The 21,912-nt window shown below is 33.7% G+C and overlaps 1 protein-coding gene across 1 annotated transcript; it reads left to right on the top strand.

The window, feature by feature from the left end:
- The first annotated feature begins 3,215 nt into the window (after positions 1–3,215).
- On the top strand, positions 3,216–15,014 carry LOC123658705. The gene is made up of 5 exons (XM_045594054.1): positions 3,216–3,378; positions 3,438–3,576; positions 8,169–8,334; positions 9,134–13,974; positions 14,915–15,014. The coding sequence occupies exons 1-5, from the start codon at positions 3,216–3,218 to the stop codon at positions 15,012–15,014; spliced, it is 5,409 nt and encodes a 1,802-aa protein (XP_045450010.1).
- The last annotated feature ends 6,898 nt before the right edge of the window (positions 15,015–21,912 follow it).

Genomic DNA, 21,912 nt, shown 5'->3' on the forward strand with positions numbered 1-21,912 from the left:
ACATATTTATTTTAGACAGAGTTAGAATTTATACACATAGGTTATCTACGAAACCAAACCAAAATAATCACACAAGTAGATACCTATATACAATAGTAATATACGGATAAGTTGAGCTCACAACAGTAATAACGAATACGATCAACTTTTGTGGGAGACATAAGTAGTACATATTTATGTAAGTAACAAACTTATATTAACATCAACAAGCTCTATTCGAATTCAAAGTACACATTTGAAAGCTGCGCTACGCTGAAATACGATTTAGATTGAACAGGTCGAAATCAATAGTCATACGCAAGCTATTAAAGTGTCTGCCAACTCTTAGTAAAAATGGATTTTGCCTAAAATTTATTTTTGCAAAAAAAGAAGCAAAAATTGTTTTAAAGTTTCTAAGTTATTTAGTGAGAGTATAAAACTAAATAAGGATAGAAGGCTAAGGGCAATCAATGTTATTAGAAACAATTTTTATATAAAATGTATACGGCTATTTTGCGGCGATCTGTTAGCGGTAAGAGATAGTGTATTTCGTCAGAACCGATCGTAATGGTCGGACTGATAGGTTGGTTCAACAAGAAGGGAACAATATATTATCTGCAGCGTCTTAGTATTAGTGAAATCTTGCGTACTACGAATTAAAAATCCCAGTGCTATAGATTCTTTGGGCACTCTGCCATCAATGTATTCGTCAAACAGTCGTGTTTAATATTAATATCACGCATGGAACGCATCCGCTGAAAATCTCACTGTTCTATTATTGTACGATATTATGTTCACTTTACGACTAAACCACATAATCGTACATTTTTCTGGGTTAAAATCGAGCTTATTTTCAATACAATACGATTGAAGCAGATTAAGATATTTCTGTAACGAGAAGCGTCAGCGTATGTGCGTATCTAAATTAAGATCATTATTCCAAAATTACTAGTTATGCATATTTCTTACCCACACAGTAACTCATAAAATGGCATACAAAGTTTACAACGAGAACGGAATTGTTCAATTACAAAACGAATCCGACTCCTAAAACAAATCCAAATTCTTGAATTACCCCAATTGTGGATGAAAGAAAATTTGTTTTCCCTAATTAACTTCTCTTTGCCATAATACGTCTTCCAATTAACCAAACAATTGGCTTATTTGCATCAGCAAATTCAGACAAATTAGGCGGACGTAGTTGAAAAGAAAGGAGATTTTCCCCGTTTCGCATCATTACTATTTTCTTTGTTTCGTTTTAGATTTCCTCGGGATGTAATGATAAAACAGCTTAAAGGCGTTTGACATTTGATTCAATTTAAAATTACTTAACTGTGTCTTTAATTTTATGATCATCATCATCATATATATTAATACGCTATGATTAAGATGTTTGCCTCCTTTTTTAGTAGAAACCTCACAATTACTACACACACACGCACATAAATTATATATCATTTTATAGATACTATATCATTTTATAGATGCTAGCTCTACCGTCATCCAAAACTAAAAAAATATATTATTGTTTTTGTTTTTTAAATTAATTAATTATTAAAAACGTCAACATGATTTACGGTCGGAAATTTTTTTACTTATTTAGTGCGAATTATTCGCACAATGAGGCATTCCACGCGAAGCGGACAGCTAAACAATGTCAATGTTTCCGATTTTAGCAATTTTCGAATATGTTATAACTATATATGCCCTCAATATATGTGTGTAATATTATTATAGTATATTGTTTAATTAACGAGTTCTTAGTCATTAAAGTGTCGAGTAACCAGCAGGAACGTTCTACTGTAAGTACCAATATTAGGTATTTAAAAGTTATTTTAAAATAAACAAGATAGAAAAGTGTTTACGTGATGATGAAATTTTAAATTCTATATATTTTTCAGAAAAAAATGCATTTAAATTTTTTAATTATTCTTTCAAAGCTGCTGCTGCTTTTTTTATTTTTTTTTCTCAAAATAGCTAATAGTGTATAGAAGATACTTGCAAACTTCTAGAATGGGCCGAAAAGTCATTTAGGAGCTAGATCAGTTATAATGCCTGAGCGCGGTGGTCGCCGTCCGGCCTACATCAGCCGCACAGTAACATTGCACAGAGGAATACCAAAATACCTTTGATTGAAATATTTGAACATATGTACATGTTCTCTAATTTTGAGCAATACTCTGTGGTCTATATGTAATTATTAGTATATATTAATCACAGACACATACTTGTAAATAAAAGAAATATTGTTATGATATAGGTAAGTATGTGCTGTGTGGCTACGGCACTAAAGAATTTAGCCACCCCCTCTCTTCCCGTGGGTGTCGTAAGAGGCGACTAAGGGATAAAAAGGTTCCACAACCACATTGGAACTTAAGAAGCCGACCGATGGCGGGATAACCATCCAACTGCTGGCTTTGAAATACACAGGCCGAAGACGGGCAGCAGCGTCTTCGGTGCGACAAAGCCAGTACTGCGGTCACCAACCCGCCTGCCCAGCGTGGTGACTATGGGCAAAACACATGAGTTCACGTTATTTTTGGCGTAAACTTGTGGAGGCCTATGTCCAGCAGTGGACTGTATAGGCTGTAATGATGATAGGTAAGTATATAATACAAAATGGTAGCGCCATTTTTCATCATTAGCCGAATTTATTCGTAAGTTTGTAAATGAGTCAAAGCGATGAAACTCTGCAGTTAAATTAAAAAATTTTATACTACTTTATAGGCTAATTATTCGTAAGGTAAATAATTTCAGTTAGTATTAACTGTCCAGTATTACACTAGCAGATGTAGACCCGTGATTGCCTGTTTTTTAGACCTGTCTAGGGTGTTCGACTTGGTTGATTACGGGGTTTTGTGGCAGAAACTTTAAACCACACTACCACGTGAAATAATCAATATCTTTGGTTATTGGTACAATAACCAACTCAACAGTGTAAAGTGGGAGGAATCATATTCAAATGTTTACCGGTTGAGCTCACCTCGGCTTTTCAACCTATACATGAATCATCTGATAGATGAGCTCAGTAACAGTAGCATAGGGTGTCATGTAGACGGAGTAAACATTAATAATATTAGTTATGCCGATGACATGTTGCTGCTGAGCCCATAGGTCAGTGCATTGAGACGATTACTGTCATATAGACAAGAAGTGAAGTGTATGCTGAGGCTTAAGTATAATGCCAGAAAGAGTGAAATCATGGTTTCAAAGCGGGTGCAAGAGGCTATAAAACCATGCCTGAGGTATTGCTCTGCGGATCACCGCTACTTAGGGTAACGAGCTTTAAGTACTTGGGTCATTGGGTAACCGAGAACTTAGGAGATAATAAGGATATAGACAGGGAGCGGAGGTCGCTGTCGGTTCGCTGCAACATGCTGGCTCGCAGATTTGCACGTTGTACAGAAGATGTCAAAATAACTCTTTTTAAAGCCCTGCCAATCATTTTATACGTGCAGTCTGTGGACCAGCTATAGCTTGCGTGCTAACAGTGACCTCCGCGTACAATACAATAATGGGTTCGGTTCGGTACTGTAGTGCCTCGATGGTGTTCGCGGAAAGGCGCGTCGATGACTTCAAAGCTATCATGCGCAAGAGGTGCGCGTCATTACTTGAGCGTTGCCGCGGTGGCCACAATAGTATTCTGAAAGTGTTTGTAGATTGGATAAAACTCCATGTGATTTGACAAAAAAAATGTATAAAATATAAAAAATATTTGAAATTTATTGTCTGTTATTGTACTAACACTAGGTTATAAGAAACATTGTTACTAACACTATATGGGCTAGTTCCGAAATAAATGTCATTATTATTATTATTATTATTAAATAGAATTTCAATACCGTAGCTTTTTATTTAGTACAATATTATATTAAAAATAAACAGTTGTATATTTTTTAGACATATTTAGTTCTGATTTCAATCATTGCAGTACTAACGGTTTTGACAGCTGCTTAACGATTTGATTTTTGTCACAAACAACCTAATTCCGTCATAAACAAATGTTTATTTTTTGTTTTAAAAAAGAAAATTTACATTTCTCTAGTACATGTTCTCGGTCAAGGAACCAGCTACCAAAAATCTAAATTTAATTTACATAAAGTAAGGAAAAGCGCACATTGAATAATTATGAACCCAGTTGATGAGTCTTAAGGACCAAATTATATAAGCAGCTTGCCCGGGATACTAAAATTCTAATTTACAACTTTAATTCCGTCCATAATGTCGCCGACGTAAGGCGTTCATTACGTTGCTACGAGACCGCTAATAAGAGCAAAAACCCAGCTTGCTTTAACGTTACCACGACCAATACTTTTTTTTTTTTGAAAAGAATGTCTAACTGCTTTTCATAAGGCCTTCAACTAATGTCAGTTTTTTTTATATTAGGTCCTTAAACGTCGTACTGGCCACTTTGATCTCAAATATTTCCTCTTTGGTTTAGAATTCCAAATTCAAATTTATACAGCTATTTATTTACTCATGCATTTGCGTTTTAAAAACCGTAAAAAAATTGCTTTTTCCTCTTTTGTTTTTCATCTCTGTTAGTTGACAAAATGACAAACTTGAAATATCGTGTTATTTACAAATACGAGTTCCGCCGTGGCACCAGTGCTGCAGAAACGGCTCGAAGGGTTAATGATGTGTATATCTGCGATGTCGCAAAAGAAAACACAGTGCGTTTTTGGTTCCAACGTTTTCGTTCTTGAAATTTCAACCTGAAGAATAAGCCCCGTGGACGGCCGGAGACCAAAATTGATAATGAAGAATTGAAGGCTATTGTGGAAGCGGTTCCATCAGAAACCACGTTTGAGTTAGGCTGAGGTGCTAGTGATAAAACTGTTTTCATCCAGCATCCATCCATTGAAGCAAATTGAAAAGGTTAAAAAGCTTGAAAGAAGGGTACCTCATGAATTGAGTGAAGCAAACTGACGAACGCGCTTAGACTGCTGAGTTACATTACTCAACCGACAATATAATTTAATTATTTAAGAAATTTAATATTTAAGAAATTTTAAATCTTATCATTACATGTGATTAAAAGTGCATCATGTACGATAATCGGAAGCGCTTATCGCAATGGCTGAACCCTGGCGTCAGCCAAATCCTGCCTCAAGCGAAAGTTGACACAAAAAATTTACTTGAGAGCGTTTGGTGTACTAGTGTCGGTGTCTACAGCTTTCTTAAATCTGGCCACACGGTCACGGCAGATATCTATTGTCAGCAAATGCAAACCATGATGGAAAAGATTGGCTGCTAAACAACCTAAGCTAGTAGACAGCGCTAGGGTAGCTTCAATTGGAATGTTGAAGACATCCAACGTACTCCCCGGACCTTTCTCCAACAGATTACCATTTTTTTCGGAATTTGGATAATTTCTTGCAAGGGAAAAAATTTAAATCCGATGGAGCGGTCCAACCCGCTTTCAAACATTTTAATGATTCCCACCCGAATGTTTTTTTTTTTTAGTAAATGTATTAATGAACTACCTACAAAATGGCAAAAGTGCATAGATATTAATGGTACATACTTTGATTAATTAAATATATTACACAAAAATCAACTTAATGTTCCGACCATACAAAACACCAATTGCATAAGTAAGGACCTAACTAACCTAATAAATAATTGTTCTTTGAAGTAAAACTTCTTTACGAACGCTTGACCTGGTGAGTAAGCTGGTAAATAGGCCACGAGAGCGTTACGAAAAAGGTAATCAGGCGAGGCGAACGGAAGTTGAAAGGCAGATATAAATTAGTGAAGATAGAAAAAGAGAGAGTTACGTTTCGTATATTACTGTAGGAGCTAAATAAGTTTTACTTCAGCCGTGTGGTCTAAAGCACACTCGTTTTGAAAATAAAATAAAAAACATTATATATGTGCTATCACTACTAAATATTAGTTTATTTTTGATGACACCAATAATAATAACTTAAATTTCGTTGTCGTGTTATTTATTTATTTATTTACTAGCTGCTGCCCGCGACGTCGTCTGCGTGAACGCTATACAGCACCAAAAATACCTACGATTATACCTTTTAAAATAACATTTATTTACCCGTTTCTTCTTTACATTTCATATCTACAGAAAAATCTCATAGATGGCGCTGCTTTAAAATTGTCTTGTCCACTTATATTCATTTAATTATGTTTATCGGCTTAGTTACTTATATTGCGTGATTTTTATAGTGTGAAGCTAGCTTATATAGCATGGTTATTAACGTAATAACAACAACATTCAAATATGCGTCTTTAGATTACACGTTGTTACAGAATGCGTTGAAGAAATAAAGGTTCACTGCTCGTTCCCCGTTGGTGATAGCGTGATAATTTGTAGCCTATATGTTGACCCGACTTCTTAATAATATTCGTGCCAAATTTGAAGTAAATTCATGCAGTACTTTTTGAGTTTATATCGGACATACATGCAGACAAACAGACAAATATTCTAAAAACTATATTTTCAGCTTCGGTATCGATTATAGATCACACCTCAAGTATTCTTTTAAAAAAATATTCAATGTACAGTTTTGACTTTCCTACCATTTTATTATATGTATAGATTTATTAAGTAAGAACCACCAACAGAATTACATGTTTAAAAAAAATTACAATCAGTTATATGCCAAGGTATTAATCAAACATATATTTAAAGTGTTAGATACATTTAAAAAAATCATACTCAAGGGAATAATACAAAGAATACTTTATGAATCTCATAATAAAATTTCACAACGTCTTTTAACAAATGGGCTTAAAATAATGGAATTATTAACTGGATAAATACAACTATCGAAAAAATTATTTGTATAATTGCGTTTTATAAACGAAGGGAACATATACTATGGTATAAATAAATAAAAAACATATTTTGTGGCTATATGTATATTTGAATTCCTGGTATACAACTTTATAATTATATTCTCGTAGCTTGTACGCCAATTCAAACTTTATCAAACTACTCAATTTAGCTTGAACGAATTATTGCGTAATAATAACTACTAATTATTATTATTCCAGCAGTCACTAACTGGTGTTTGTAAGAAACTCTCTAAATACTAAGGTTTTTTTTTTTTTTAATATGTACGATTTTATTTTTGTGTTACCCACCCCACACATTAGGAATTCTAAACATTTTTGATATGATATTCAAAAATACTAAGGTTTTGCCTGGTATTATTGATCAAAAAAAATGTGTATTCTTGTTTATTTTATGTATATGTATACATATAAGTTACTTTTTATAAGTATTTTACACACAGCCAAATACACTAGTAAACCACCAAGAACTTTATTATTAATAGATTGATATAGAAAAATAATCTTGTTTACAATTAGAAGTTATACCTACCATGCAGTATATTATTTCATACATTCATCAGAATATTATTAATTAGAAGCTATAAAATAATATCAGAGGTTACGTTTAAAGGTACATTGCACCCAAGTCATATTTAGTTAAATTTATATGATGCGCCGGTGGTGGCGGGTTCGACCCCCACACGTGTCAAACATTTGTATTGGCCATACAGATGTTTGCCGTGGTCTGGGTGTTTGTGTAGTCCTTGTGGGTCTCCCCGCCGTGCCTCTAAAAGCACGTTAAGCCGTTGATCCGGGTTGTAATCATGTACACTTAGGGAATATATCCGCCAACCCGCATTGGAGCAGCGTGGTGGATTAAGCTCTGATCCCTCTCCTAGATGGGGAAAGAGGCCTATGCCCAGCAGTGGGATGATACAGGCTAAAGCGAACGAAAACTGATTATGAAAATAGTCATTTGCACTCAGATCGTTTCACTAGAAGCAATATAACTGTGTTTAGAACGTTTACCAATATTGTGTATAGTTAAATATCGTTGTATGTTAAATTAGTCAAGCGCTCGACAGATGGCGTGCGGATCAAAATAGATCGCGCTAAAACTTTATTTACGTGGTATAGTATGTAAGATTAGTAATTTAAATAAACGAACGATCGAGCTATCGGAAGTCGGTGTCGGTGGTCGATACGTAGATCAGAATACTGTCGTGGTTTTATTTATTCAACCCTTCAAGTAGTTCACAACTAGTCCAAAGTCGACCCCCAGCCGCCGTAGCACGCCAAGTGTTATACATTTGGTTCATCGAGCCGGACGGATCTGTTCCTGGATTTTTGATTAGTAACCCGTCGTTGGTTACACCCCCGCGTACTCGCAGTGGATCGCTGCACGAAGAGTACGTGCAAAATCCAGTTTCCAGGAGAAGACAGTACAACCGACGCGCCATCTTCCGGAGGATAGAAACATCCAGTCCAAGCTTTCAACGAGCCTCAATAGAGGGCACCACTAGTCATTTGTATAGTGACAGATCAACCAACATCGCAGTGAGTCAGTGAAGTGCAATTGTAAGTACATTTAATATTCCTAATCAAATAGTGCAGTGTATTAAAATCAAGTAATTTTGAACTTTAAATACATCAAGATTTTAACTTAGAAAATATTTAAAGAAATTTGGACTTAGTAAATTTTATAAACTTTTATGAAGAGATCAAGGACTTAGTAGTTTAAAGTTCGGTATTAATTTAGTTGTAAGATTGTTTGCATGTTAGACTTAGAATTATTTTAGAAAAAACGAGGGAACGGGGAACCTATGCCCGATTTTTTGCCGAGTAACTTTATTATTTAAACACTTGTAAAATTTTCGGTAATTTTTAGACATATGTATTTCTACCCTCATTATTTTATTTTTATTTTGTTGTTGTGATTTTAAGTTTATTTTGGTTGTTATTTTTACTACTTCATTTCATCAAGTTTACATTTATTGTAAACGTTTATAGGAAATATTTATAATTGTTTTAGTAAATTAAATATATAATAAATATCGTAACAATGGAGGGATTAGTCAATGTTTTGAAAGACATCCAAAATGTTATCCAAAAAGGTTTAATTAACTTTAAAAAGAGTCCTAAGGATAGGCTAACTGTAGAGTATATGGAAACTAGACTTGAGTTATTAGAAAATGATTGGGCTTTGTTTAAAGAAAATAATACAAAACTTCACGAAAATTACAAGGCTCAAGAGGTTAAACCATTCGTTGATATTTATGATAGTGCTGAGGACACATATATTACTTATAAATGTTTAATAAAATCATTGTTAAATAAATGTAAATCAACAAATGAGCATAAAACTAATGAAAAATCTAATTTAAAATCAAGTTCAGTTAAGTTACCTAGAATCGCCATTCCTACTTTTAGTGGTAAATACAGTGAATGGACGACATTTCGTGATTTATTTGTGTCGCTTATAGATAAAAATGAACATTTAGACAATGTTGAAAAGATGCATTATTTAAAATTACACTTAACGGGTGAAGCTGAACAATTTGTAAGGCATAAAGAAATTTCTGATTTAAACTACTCTCAATGTTGGTCGCAGTTAGAAAAACGATACAGTAATAAAAAATATCTTTCGAATTGTATATTAAAAAGATTGTTTGGTCAGAAACGTATTTCAGTCGAGTCAGCTACGGGTATAAAGGAGTTGCTCGACACGACTAATGATTGTTTATATGCGCTCACAAATTTAAAGGTTGATGTATCTACATGGGACATTATCATCATCCACATAATCGCTTTTAAACTCGATCCTGAAACACGTAAACAATGGGAATTAAGTACAAATAATTACGACTCTAATGAATTGCCTACTTATGAGCAGTTTGCCAACTTTTTAGAGAATCGTTTTCGCGCTCTTGAATGTATAGAACCAAAAAAAGTTCATCATGCCACCGGTCCACATTCGTCTAAAGCAATGGTAGCGGTTAGTTCCGGAGGGATACGTTGCGAATATTGCACCGAGTCACACAAACTTTGTTTCTGCAAGAAATTTGCGAAACAAACAGTTGAATTTAGACGTGATTTCGTTGTAAAAAATAATATGTGTTTTAACTGTCTAGGTAGTAACCATAATGTGTACAACTGCCGAAAACAGACAAAATGTAAAGTTTGTCAAAAACGTCACCATTCGTTACTGCATCCAAGCGGTGACACTGTTATTCAAAGTCAAGATACTAAAGCAAATTTGACTACTGTTAATGCTAGCTTATCAACTAGTACTAATCATGTAGTTTCGTGCTTATCTACAGATAAAGTACTCACGCCTCGACAGGTTTTATTAGCCACAGCGCTTGTAAAAGCCGAGTCCAAGGGGGGTGATTACAAACTAGTTAGAGCCTTGCTCGATCAAGGTTCTCAAGCGTGTTTGATAACAGAGTCCACAGTACAATACCTAAGACTTACTAAAATTCCTGTTAAAGGAATAGTATCAGGATTAGGTAATAGGTCAACCATTTCTAAGTATATGGTACATTTAAATATTCAGTCGCGTATAGATCCAGAGTTCAAATTACAAGTAACAGCTTATGTGCTTAGTAAAATTACATCATACTTACCTGAACAGAGCATAAATAATAATGTTTTTGAGTGGATCGACATGAATAATTACGATTTAGCCGATCCTCAGTTCAACCGATGTAATAAAATTGATATTTTATTAGGTGCAGATGCCTACAGTTGCATATTAAAAGAAGGCATAATGAGAAGTCCAGATAATGGTGTAATTGCGCAAAACACCAGCATAGGATGGATATTATCAGGTGCTGTAAACAGATCAAATGATAGTTCATATAGGACTCATTCTAATATAACAGTAATGCATACTCAAATGAAAGAAGATGAGATTCTCAAACGATTTTGGGAAATCGAAGAACAAATTAATAATAAAAAGATGCTTACTCCAGATGAACAAAAATGTGAAGAATTATATAAAACTACTACCTCGAGGCAAGAAGATGGAAGGTACGTAGTAAGATTGCCGTTCCGTATCGAAGATCCTCAATTCGAAAATACACGTGCTATAGCTGAAATGAAATTTAAGTCATTAGAAAAAAGATTACAAAAGAACAAAAAATTAAAACAACAATATACAGATGTAATAAATGAATACTTACAGTTAGATCATATGAGACCTGTAAAAGAGGGTGACAACAAAAAGAAAGTGGCGGTTTACTTACCTCATCACGCTGTTATTCGAAACGACAAAACCACAACCAAAGTTCGAGTAGTATTTAATGCCTCTGAAAAATACGGTAAAGGTGTTTCGTTAAATGATACCTTGATAGCTGGTCCAACGTTGCAGGCTGATTTGAGATACACAGTGATGAAATGGAGGGTTTATCCTATTGGTCTCGTGGCTGATATTGTTAAAATGTATCGCCAGATAAGGATAGCTGAAAAAGACACTATGTACCAAAGAATACTATGGCGAAACGACCCTAAAGAAGAAATTAAGGATTACGAGTTGCTAACGGTCACATTTGGTACGGCTTCAGCACCATACCAGGCAGTTAGAACTCTGCACCAGATCGTGTATGATGAAGGTGAAAAATACTCAAACGCTGCTGATAGGGTTTTAAATAGCTTTTATATGGATGATTTGATGACAGGATGCTATAGTATTGAGGAAGGTGTAGAAATATATAAAGAAATGACAGAATTATTAGGAAAAGGTGGAATGTTATTACAAAAGTGGAATAGTAATGATCAGGAGCTATTAAAAAGGATAAGTTCAGTAGGAATTGAAAACGATCTAAGGAAAGCAGATACAGCAAAAATAGAAACTAAAGCAAAACAAGGACAAATCGGAAATGACAAGGAAAGGGTTATAGAGGATAAGGATGTAGATATAAAAATAGATAACATTATTAAGATTTTAGGACTTACTTGGAACCGTAGTAAAGACACATTCCAGTACACGGTGAATCTCCCGCAGCTAACAAATACACCTGTAACAAAAAGAGCTGTAATTTCAGACATAGCAAGATTATTTGATCCTCTGGGATGGTTGGCTCCAAGCATCGTGTTAGCAAAAATATTTATTCAAAAATTATGGCTTGCAGGAATCGGTTGGGATGAACAATTAAGCACGGATCTGGTACAAGAATGGCATACTTACCGTCAGGAACTATCTCTTCTTACCAAGGTTATGCTACCACGATGGCTTGGCACTAACCCAAACGATGATCTTGAGCTTCACGGGTTCTGTGACGCTTCCAAGGCTGCCTATTCAGCGGTAGTATACTTGCGAATGATTGATGTCACAGGTAAGATCAAGGTTGCTTTGTTGGTGGCGAAAACTAGAGTTGCTCCTATCAAGCAGATCAGTATTCCTCGCTTAGAATTGTGTGGGGCAGTTCTTCTTTCAAAGTTGTTGATAGAAACCGCAGAAGTATTGAAGGTCTCATCCAATAATATTTACGCTTGGACGGATTCCACTATTGTTTTGGCTTGGCTTAACAGTCACCCAAGCAGATGGAAGACATTCGTGGCAAATCGCACGTCAGAAATATTGTCATCCATGCAACCAACTCAGTGGTTTCATGTGTCAACCACAGAAAACCCAGCAGACGGTGCTTCACGAGGAGTTTTACCCAGCTTACTTCTTGGGGATACACTTTGGTTTTCTGGACCGACATTTCTAAGGGCAAAATTAAATATAAAAAGTAAAGGATCAGAAGAATTTAAAACAGAATTAGAACAAACAGTTAAAGTTCACGTTGCAGTAACATCAACTAACGATTGTGACATATTTACAAGATTTTCATCTTTATCTAAACTTCTTAGAGTAATAGCATATTGTCGTCGTTTCTTGAATAAGCGATCTATTAAAACAGATTATTTACAGAAAAAGGAAATAGACCAGGCATTAGAATGCTGTATTAGAAAAACTCAAGAAAGTATATTTACAGAAGAATACACGCAATTACAGGAAAAAGGATTTTTACAACTAAAATCAAGTAAATTAAAGTCGCTCTGCCCTTATTTAGATGATAAAGGTTTGATTAGGATTCAAGGGAGGTTAGAAAAGTCTTCTTTAAATGAGGAAATGAAGCACCCAATAGTGTTACCAAACAATGCTCATGTTACTCACCTTATAATAGCGGACGCACATACTAAAACCCTTCATGGAGGTCCTCAGCTGATGCTGAACTATTTAAGAACAGCCTATTGGATCCTTGGAGTTAGGAATTCAGTGAAGCAACATGTTCGAAAATGTGTAACATGTGCCAAACAAAGAGCCGGTACTAAGGCTCAAGTGATGGGCGACCTACCGTCTGTCAGATGCACACCTGCGAGGCCATTCTTGCATAGTGGGGTTGACTATGCGGGCCCTATAAATGTTAGGACGACGAAAGGGCGTGGTCACCATTCGTATAAGGGCTATATATGTTTGTTCGTTTGTATGTCTACTCGCGCTTTGCACCTCGAAGTAGTTAGCGATATGAGCACACAAGCATTTCTAGCAGCATTTAGACGATTTGTGGCTAGACGGGGTCATTGTGCTAAATTATATAGCGATAACGGCACCAATTTTGTAGGTGCTGCTAGAGAATTGCAACAATTAACATATTGCCAGGCTTCTATAGCAAAACATTTAGAGGCTAATAATACAGAATGGCATTTCATTCCTTCTCATGCACCTAATTTTGGGGGTCTGTGGGAGGCAGGAGTGAAATCTACCAAATTTCACCTAAAAAGGGTCATCGGTGATGCAACTCTCACCTATGAGGAGCTAACAACTTTTCTTAACCAAGTTGAAGCGTGTCTAAATTCGCGACCGATTAGTGTGATTAACTTGAATGATCCTGGCGAACCGATACCATTGACACCGGGACATTTTTTAATAGGAGAACCATTAATATCAATTCCAGAATATAAGGATTATGAAAGTTCAAATGTATATTCTCTAACACGTTGGCAATTTGTTCAACGGATGCTGCAATCATTTTGGAGACGCTGGTCCCAAGAATATTTAAGCAACTTGATGCATCGATACAAATGGTCTTCTAAAACTCAAGAACCGAAGGTTGGAGACATAGTTCTCATAAAGGAAGACAATTTGCCCCCTAGTCGTTGGTCAATGGGTCGTATTTTGGAAAAGCATCCCGGTGATGATAAAGTCACGCGTGTAGTTACATTACGTACCAAATCCTCAGTTATTAAAAGGCCAACCAATAAATTATGTATTTTACCAATCGCAGATCAATGAAATATTATGTATATTTTAAGTATTTTTTTTATTGTGTTAAACTTTAGAAAAAAATTATGTATTTATAATTTTTACAATTGTTGACTTTATATCTTAATTTAAAAATTAAAAGGTTAAACTCATTTATACTTTATGTAGCAAGTATTAAAAAAAATGTACATCATCTAGTCTAATTCCTAGTTGTCATAAATCATGGTTTTACAGTAACTTAAGAAGGACATTCTGTCACTAAATGTCCTTGGTGGGCGCTATGTTTAGAACGTTTACCAATATTGTGTATAGTTAAATATCGTTGTATGTTAAATTAGTCAAGCGCTCGACAGATGGCGTGCGGATCAAAATAGATCGCGCTAAAACTTTATTTACGTGGTATAGTATGTAAGATTAGTAATTTAAATAAACGAACGATCGAGCTATCGGAAGTCGGTGTCGGTGGTCGATACGTAGATCAGAATACTGTCGTGGTTTTATTTATTCAACCCTTCAAGTAGTTCACAACTAGTCCAAAGTCGACCCCCAGCCGCCGTAGCACGCCAAGTGTTATACAAACTGCAATATTTTTAATGGAAACTTGCTGAACCTTTGTTTGGCAAGTTGTTTTGTGTGACTTGACGAATATGAAATTTCAAACGCTAAACTTGAAAGGTATAGGAGTATAAAATATCGTAATGTATATTTAAAATGTGATGCTTTTCAGTTCGAACTAAAAATCAAAGTAACTTTGACATCACCTGCCTTTTACAAATGTTTCCTTTATAGGCGGGTTGTCTGTAAGAAATCACTGTCAGTGATAAGACCGCCTTTGCACTTTATTCAGTATGTATTTTTTTCTCTCTTCTTTTTTATGTTCTTCAGGCAGGACGGACTAGAAAAAATTCACAGAAATCGTGACCCAGACCCTGGATCAGAGTGGACACGACCTTCAGCAATGAAGCGAACAACCGAGGAGAAATAAATCACTTCAACGCTTTTCCCACTGTTGAACTAAAGATTTTCATCGTATTCCTGAAAAAAAATTGTGTATCGGTAAATCGCCTCGTTATTTCTTCACCTTAATTGCCGGATATATTATATCCGGAAATACTTAGTCTTTCTCGAGTTAGTTTTACGATGTTATCATAGAATACATTTTAAACATATTTGATAAATCATTTGTAAACATTTTTTTAATATCATATCAAAAATCGACCGTTCCAGCAGGGATCGAACCTGCATCTCCGACTGACCGTGTCGTTACTCTAGCCAATTAAGCTATTTAACGATGTACTCGCTAGATTGAAATTTTGATATGATGATTTTATATTCGGTCTAAGCGACCGTGGCGCCGTCTACAGTGAGTTCTTTATAGAAACCCGTAATTATTCAAAGTTTCATATTACAATGAAAATCTTTGACAGGAGACGACACCATGCTATTTTCAATTTGTACGTTTTATTTCTGTGTTACCCACCCATTAGGAAATTCTAACTAACTAATTTATGTATATAAAACTTTGAATAGTTACGAGTTTCGGTAAAGAACACAACATAATTGCACTGCTGTATATTTGTTTTTGTTGAGTCCGCGTGTACAGAATAAAGAATAGAAAAGCTAGAATATAAATGCATATTATTTACCCAAACCCAATAGCATTCAACGTGGTATGAACGTTTAAAAATTCGTGACTCGTGACGCCGTGACGCGTTTGATCCGTAAAAATTTTACTCCTTATAGAAGTTTCACTTCAGGAAAAAAGCAAAAACAAAGGGAGCTATAACCGGCAAAATTACAAGTATGATAGATCGTCTCAAGTTGTTTGTACTTCTTTTCTCAGTTTCTTTATTTACGATATTAATAGCTGAGGCAATATTTACGACTTTTTTCAACACAAACAATTCCGTCTTATTACTTAAGGTATGAAATATTTCGTTTTTATTATTTTACTAAAGGTAACAAGAAACAATCTATATCTGTAGATGATGAGTGATATAAGCCTACGTGCTGATCTCAGAAACTACTGGATCAATTTTAGGATCGTAAAAAGATTACGGATTATACAATTATCCATACATATATTGAAATGGAAGAGTACGTATACAGGGGTTAAATCATGCGGTTTGCTTAGCTTTTTTTTTTTACTTTTCGCACTAGTATACTTGTATATGCCATACACGGACAATTTAACCATGTTTCTATGTCTAAGTTTTCTTACTAGTCGAAACTAGTGTCTATTAGTAAGCATAATCAAAGATAGATAAAATTGCAGAGACCGGTTAATGAACCAGTAAAAGTTTGTTAGTTTGAACTCACCAATATCGAGACTTTGAAGATACCTTTTGCGTCAGTCGATTTCTTTACAAGTGTGAAGTAGGTCGAGTTCTTACAATGCTATATAATTGTTTCCACTGGCTCCAATTTAAAAAAATGTATTTACAGAAATAAGATACTTGAAAAGTAAATTTTTGTTTTTACCACACATTGATTTGATAGCCGACTTATAAACGATTTTTAATTTATAACAAAAACACATTTACAAAATAATTATGTTTGCAGGCAAACAATGAAAAATCGCCTTCAATTATATCGACAAGTAATGCAACGTAGGTAAACAAAAAAATTGTCGAGTAAATACGCATTATCAAAGATTACTACAAAAGTTGTAATTAGATCTTAATGAAATTTAAATGTGACAACATGATAAACATCGGCTTTCGATTAAATTAAAAATCATCAAAATCGGTACACCCAGTAAAAAGTTATGCGGCTTTTCGAGAGTTTCCCTCGATTTATCTGGGATCCCATCATCAAATACTGGTTTCTTTATCATGGTACCAAACTAGGGATATTTCCTTTCCAACGATACAAGACGGAGTTATCCCCGAACATACATTAAAGTATATATATATATATATATATATACGGTCGAATTGAGTAACCTCCTCCTTTTTTGAGGTCGGTTAAAAATACACCAAAATCTTGTTAAATAAAAATTAAATAAAAATTATTCCATTGTTTCTAATTCAAGTAAACATAAAAGTAAATTAACTTACCAGGCGAACTTCGTACCGCCATGTTTTTTTTTCGTGAACATATCGTTTTTTTTTTTAAATTTACTTTTACAAAAAGCTTGTTCTCACAAAAACAAACACCTACGCTGCAAAATTTCGTGTTAATGTTAATTAGTGGTCAGAAGTTTATTCAACTATATGTATACATATTAAGTTTAGGTTAGGTTTAGGACCAAATAGTCTAGCTTTTATAGCATAAGAGAAAATGAACGTTCGTCCATGCATCGCTGGCGCCTTTAGCCAAAATTTACTGTCGCTCTGCTTTCTGCTCCAAGAGTTGAGGGTTTGATTACCCCTGATAACAAAAGTATTTTTATCAATCGACTGTTATCTAAAACGAGCAATAAGTTTCCCTAAGAACGGAAAACCGTGTGTTAGGCACATTCATATTTGTACATATAAAACTCTAATATCAAATAGATTTGTTTTTTTTTTTTTATTACAATGGGTATCAACAACATCAGTATATATACAAAAAGTACTTATCGTAATACCAACACCGTTTACCACGGATTAACTAAATAATTTACTCATTTTAAATATGACTAATATAATGCCGTTTCCAAACGTTCTATAATTAAAAGGAAACATTAATATTTCCCTATCTTATCACCCGGGGAATCTTTAATGATGATTAATAGATAGCTATTGTACTCGTGGATACTGTATTTATTTATAAGGGCTAAACGCCTCGAAACAAAGTAAATGATTATTAAAATGAAATTATCCGTAGATGATGGATTTAAAATAACTTTATACTTATAATTATTAAAGTTTTACTCCTTTTTTTTCAGAATAAATAAAAGCTTTTCCTATACAAATTTTATGTCACAAAAAAATTATTATCCTCTTATAATAACAAAATCGATGGGATGAAATTACAAACCTGAATGGGAAATGTGAATGGGATGAAATTACCTGTAACTCAAAATCACGCACTCTTTATATTTGCAAAAAATTTAATAGTAAATAGATATTGTTATTACGTCTTTTATTATTTAAGTCATAATTGTGCAAACAAGTAGTCTGTGATAAAAGGTTAGACAACAATTTGACTACCATTAGCGTTATCAAAGCGCATTAGACTAAATGGTTCGACTGTACTGCTACAGGAAATTTTAGCCGAGACATTTAAAGAGAGTCTAAAATATATTTGAATATTCATAAATAAAACGCAGTTTGGAGTTAAATAGCTAACATCGTTTTAATAAACACTAATCACGGACAGAACTCTGTAATTTGGCGGTCGATTATTCAAAGATTTCAAAGGCTTATAGCCGTTACCAAACAATGTCTCTTTATCGTAAATTTTAATTACATCATTCGTTAACTGTTTAGAACAGCTTATTAAAAACATTTTGTAAGATAAGTAATTAAACGTTTCATAACGAAAATGAAAGAGTTATTATAGAGTACAGCGATTATTAGAGTATTGGCACTGTTTCTGTTGAACATTCAATTACGAATAAAATTAAGAAGACCAACTTTTTCTCTTGATGTATATAAATTATTTCACATGACACAGTTATAACAATTATTTTTTTTCATACAACTAGTTAAGCAAACAAGCGTATATCTCACGTGATAAACGTAGCTTATAGACGCCTGCAACACTAAAATCATCGCAAGCGCGATGCCGATTCTACCCCTAATCCCCCATGAACTCTGGCCTCCTTACTCACCACAGGAACACAACACTAACTGAAAGCAGTATCTTGCTGTGCCCTACCTCAGTTATATCAATATTAAAAAAAAAACATAAACACTCTCATACATAGTTTTTACTTATACATATGTAGGTATTGTAATCGTATCTACACATAGGTTAATTGTCCCCGTAAATAAAACAGATAGTTTCATTGTATTCAAATAATACCTTGTAGTAAAGTAATTGCTGAAAAAGAATTGCTTGGTAACATAAAGTCGGCCTTTGAGATGATCTTGAAACTTCTATTTCGTATTATACTGACCGTTATTGAAACACATAAGCGATTAAATCCATTATTATGCGGTCGTTAAATGTGGTTATTAATACAAAATTCTGTAACTGGAAGTGCGGTTCTAATATGTGGTTAATGATATCAAACTGATATTTATTTATTTATAACTAATATTAGTAGTCTTCAATGTTTCAATTTTAAAATTTTTAGTTAATATTTTTTTCTCCAAAAAAGCAGTATTTTTACACGTATCATTTTATTGTTGCTGTTGTCCATTTCAAACTTGATAACGAGTCCGAATTAAAGAAATTTAGAAAAGGAATCAGAGATGCATTGAGAAGTATACAATGAACAAACTATGCAACTACTCTAACAAAACAGTAAGATTCCGGTAAAGCGTAACTGTTTTCCTATCCGCAGTACCCATCACAATAATCAAGCAATATTTTTTTTTAATCACCTTTAAAAAATAAGAACCATCAGAGTACTGCGTTTTCAATATAACGATGTCTTTAGGATGCCGCTGCGGCTGCCTCCATATTATCACCGTCGCTTATGTTTGCTGAGACATACGGAAGGCTATCAAGCGTTAATTCGTAAAAAGTTTGCTGGCAATGGCATCCTCAGGATGATTGCTTCACGCACGGATTCCCCGATCCAACACAGAATGATTTGTATTATAAAAGGACAACAATAATTCATGTTATTGTATGATGTTGTGTTAATAGATTATGTTACTTTTATTTTTATTTTTTATTTTTCTAATCGTACTTCTATTATCATGTCTTAGTATTTTATTTCTGTTTTCTGTATTCTATGCTGGTTAATTTTTATGGAACTCTTGTCCGGTATAAACTTTTTATTTTTATTACTATTATATTCTGTACATTACTAAAATTTTCAGCATGAAATAATCATTAATCGTTTTCATTCAATTTATTTTATTTTGATTAAAAATGATAAATTTTATAGCAGGCGTAAGACATCCTTCACACAAAGAAATTTTTTGGTGTTTGGATTTTCCCTACCATTTAAAAAAATAATATATTTGACTCGACGACGATATCAATAACTTATGCCTGCAAGCTAGTAAAATGATGTGTGAAGTATCAAAGTTTATGACTTGGAATTCGAACGCGGTATTCAATTAATCTTATAAGCCTTTAAAATCGAACTGTTTTACCAAAAAACGTTACCTAAATAATAATAAGACACTTTTTTGACATCAAAACAAAAATATCATATATAAAAATTGAATAAAGCAATGTATCATAAGTTACAGCGATAATAGCTACCTAATCTCTGAAAATTATCTCTTAAGGTTAGGTAGGAGACAGAGGAAATGGTTTATATAATCTAAACCTACTTCACGTACTAACATCGAAAACCACGTAAAAAAATCAACACAAATGACTAAAAGTCAACAAGACGAAATAGAATTCTTCGTAGAATATCAAAACTAAATATACGAATATTTACATAACGTCAAATCATCAGAATTTTCAATCTATTATTAGTTAATATACTATTAAGTTAAACTGTTAAAAAAAATCCGGTATTTTATGTATGGTTGGGTTCTGGATGGTCATTACTAGTTCAGGAAGACTGGAAGGTTTATATGCAAAGCACATATATGAATAAAACTAGTAGTATATTACCAGAAATAATATAAAAATAAATATCACTGGCTTATCTTAAACATGGCCTAGAACAAAAGTAGATAAACACCTTTTGATTTCGCTTTATTTTATTTCAATTTTTTAGCAAAATTTGTAGTTATTTGAATTTAATTTTTATATTCTTATTATCATAAAAACTATTTTTTTTATATCACTAGGTCGGCAAACAAACGTACGGCTCACTAGGTGGTAAGAAATTACCGTAGCTTATAGATCCCTGCAACACCAGAAGCATCGCAAGGGCGTTGCCAACCCAATCCCCCCCTCCCTCCCAGAAGCTCTGGTCACCTTACTCACCAACAGGAACACAACACTGCTTGAAAACAATATTATTTAGCTGTGATCTTCTGTAAGGTTGAGGTATTACCCCAGTCGGGTTATAATAATATAAATAAAATAAATAAATAAATAAAGTTAAAAGTCTAACATCTTCGTATAATCACAATGCTAAGTAAATATTTTATAAAATAATTACTCTTACAAGCCGAACCACCATTTAGGAAAGAATAATCGTATTTAATTTTTCAACACGAAAATGTAAAATATGAAAAAAACTTTCAAAACCCATTACAGGATTCTAATGTGTTCTTTGAATCGAATGCATAAAACACTTAACACGTGTTGATGGTTCTGAAAGAGTTGAATAGAGAATTGAATAATTAACTTTTCTACATCCCTACGATTTTCAAATGAGATTTTCCCTCTATAAAAGTTAAGTGGACCAATTATTTCAAGAAATTCATTCAAAGAGTGACTGAAAACAGGTTTATATTTCACTGATAAGTGTCGGCAGCTATCGACATTACGGCATATTTATCATACGCTATTTTTTTAATGATAACAATTATATTATAATTTACTTTATTTTTTAGATTTACAAAGAACTCTCTGCGTATCGTTTATTGAGACTGATTTATGTAATCACCGGTATTATATATTAGTTCGAAGAAAATTTTCTTGGTATTTTATTTAGAAACCCAAGGTAAAGGTAAGATTTTACAAAATTTATTTACATTAATTATAATATATATTGTATACCATTTTATTCAATAGCTTGCCGCTATTTCGTAGGTAGTGCCAGGATTCTGTTGCTGTAGAAATTTTGGGACTTCCCATTAAAAAACTGCGACAGGTAGTTTAACTTCTTTTGATGTTAACTTTACACTACCTAAATAATTCTGAGAAGA

The sequence above is a fragment of the Melitaea cinxia genome, chromosome 12, assembly GCF_905220565.1.
Source record: "Melitaea cinxia chromosome 12, ilMelCinx1.1, whole genome shotgun sequence".
NCBI lineage: Eukaryota > Metazoa > Arthropoda > Insecta > Lepidoptera > Nymphalidae > Melitaea > Melitaea cinxia.

Coding starts and splice junctions, on each gene's coding strand:
- LOC123658705 (XM_045594054.1), top strand. CDS start 3,216: ATGCCTGAGGTATTGCTCTGCGGATCACCGCTACTTAGGGTAACGAGC. Junction 3,379..3,437: donor GGCTCGCAGATTTGCACGTT/GTACAGAAGATG, acceptor TTATACGTGCAG/TCTGTGGACCAGCTATAGCT. Junction 8,335..9,133: donor ACAGATCAACCAACATCGCA/GTGAGTCAGTGA, acceptor TCAACAAATGAG/CATAAAACTAATGAAAAATC.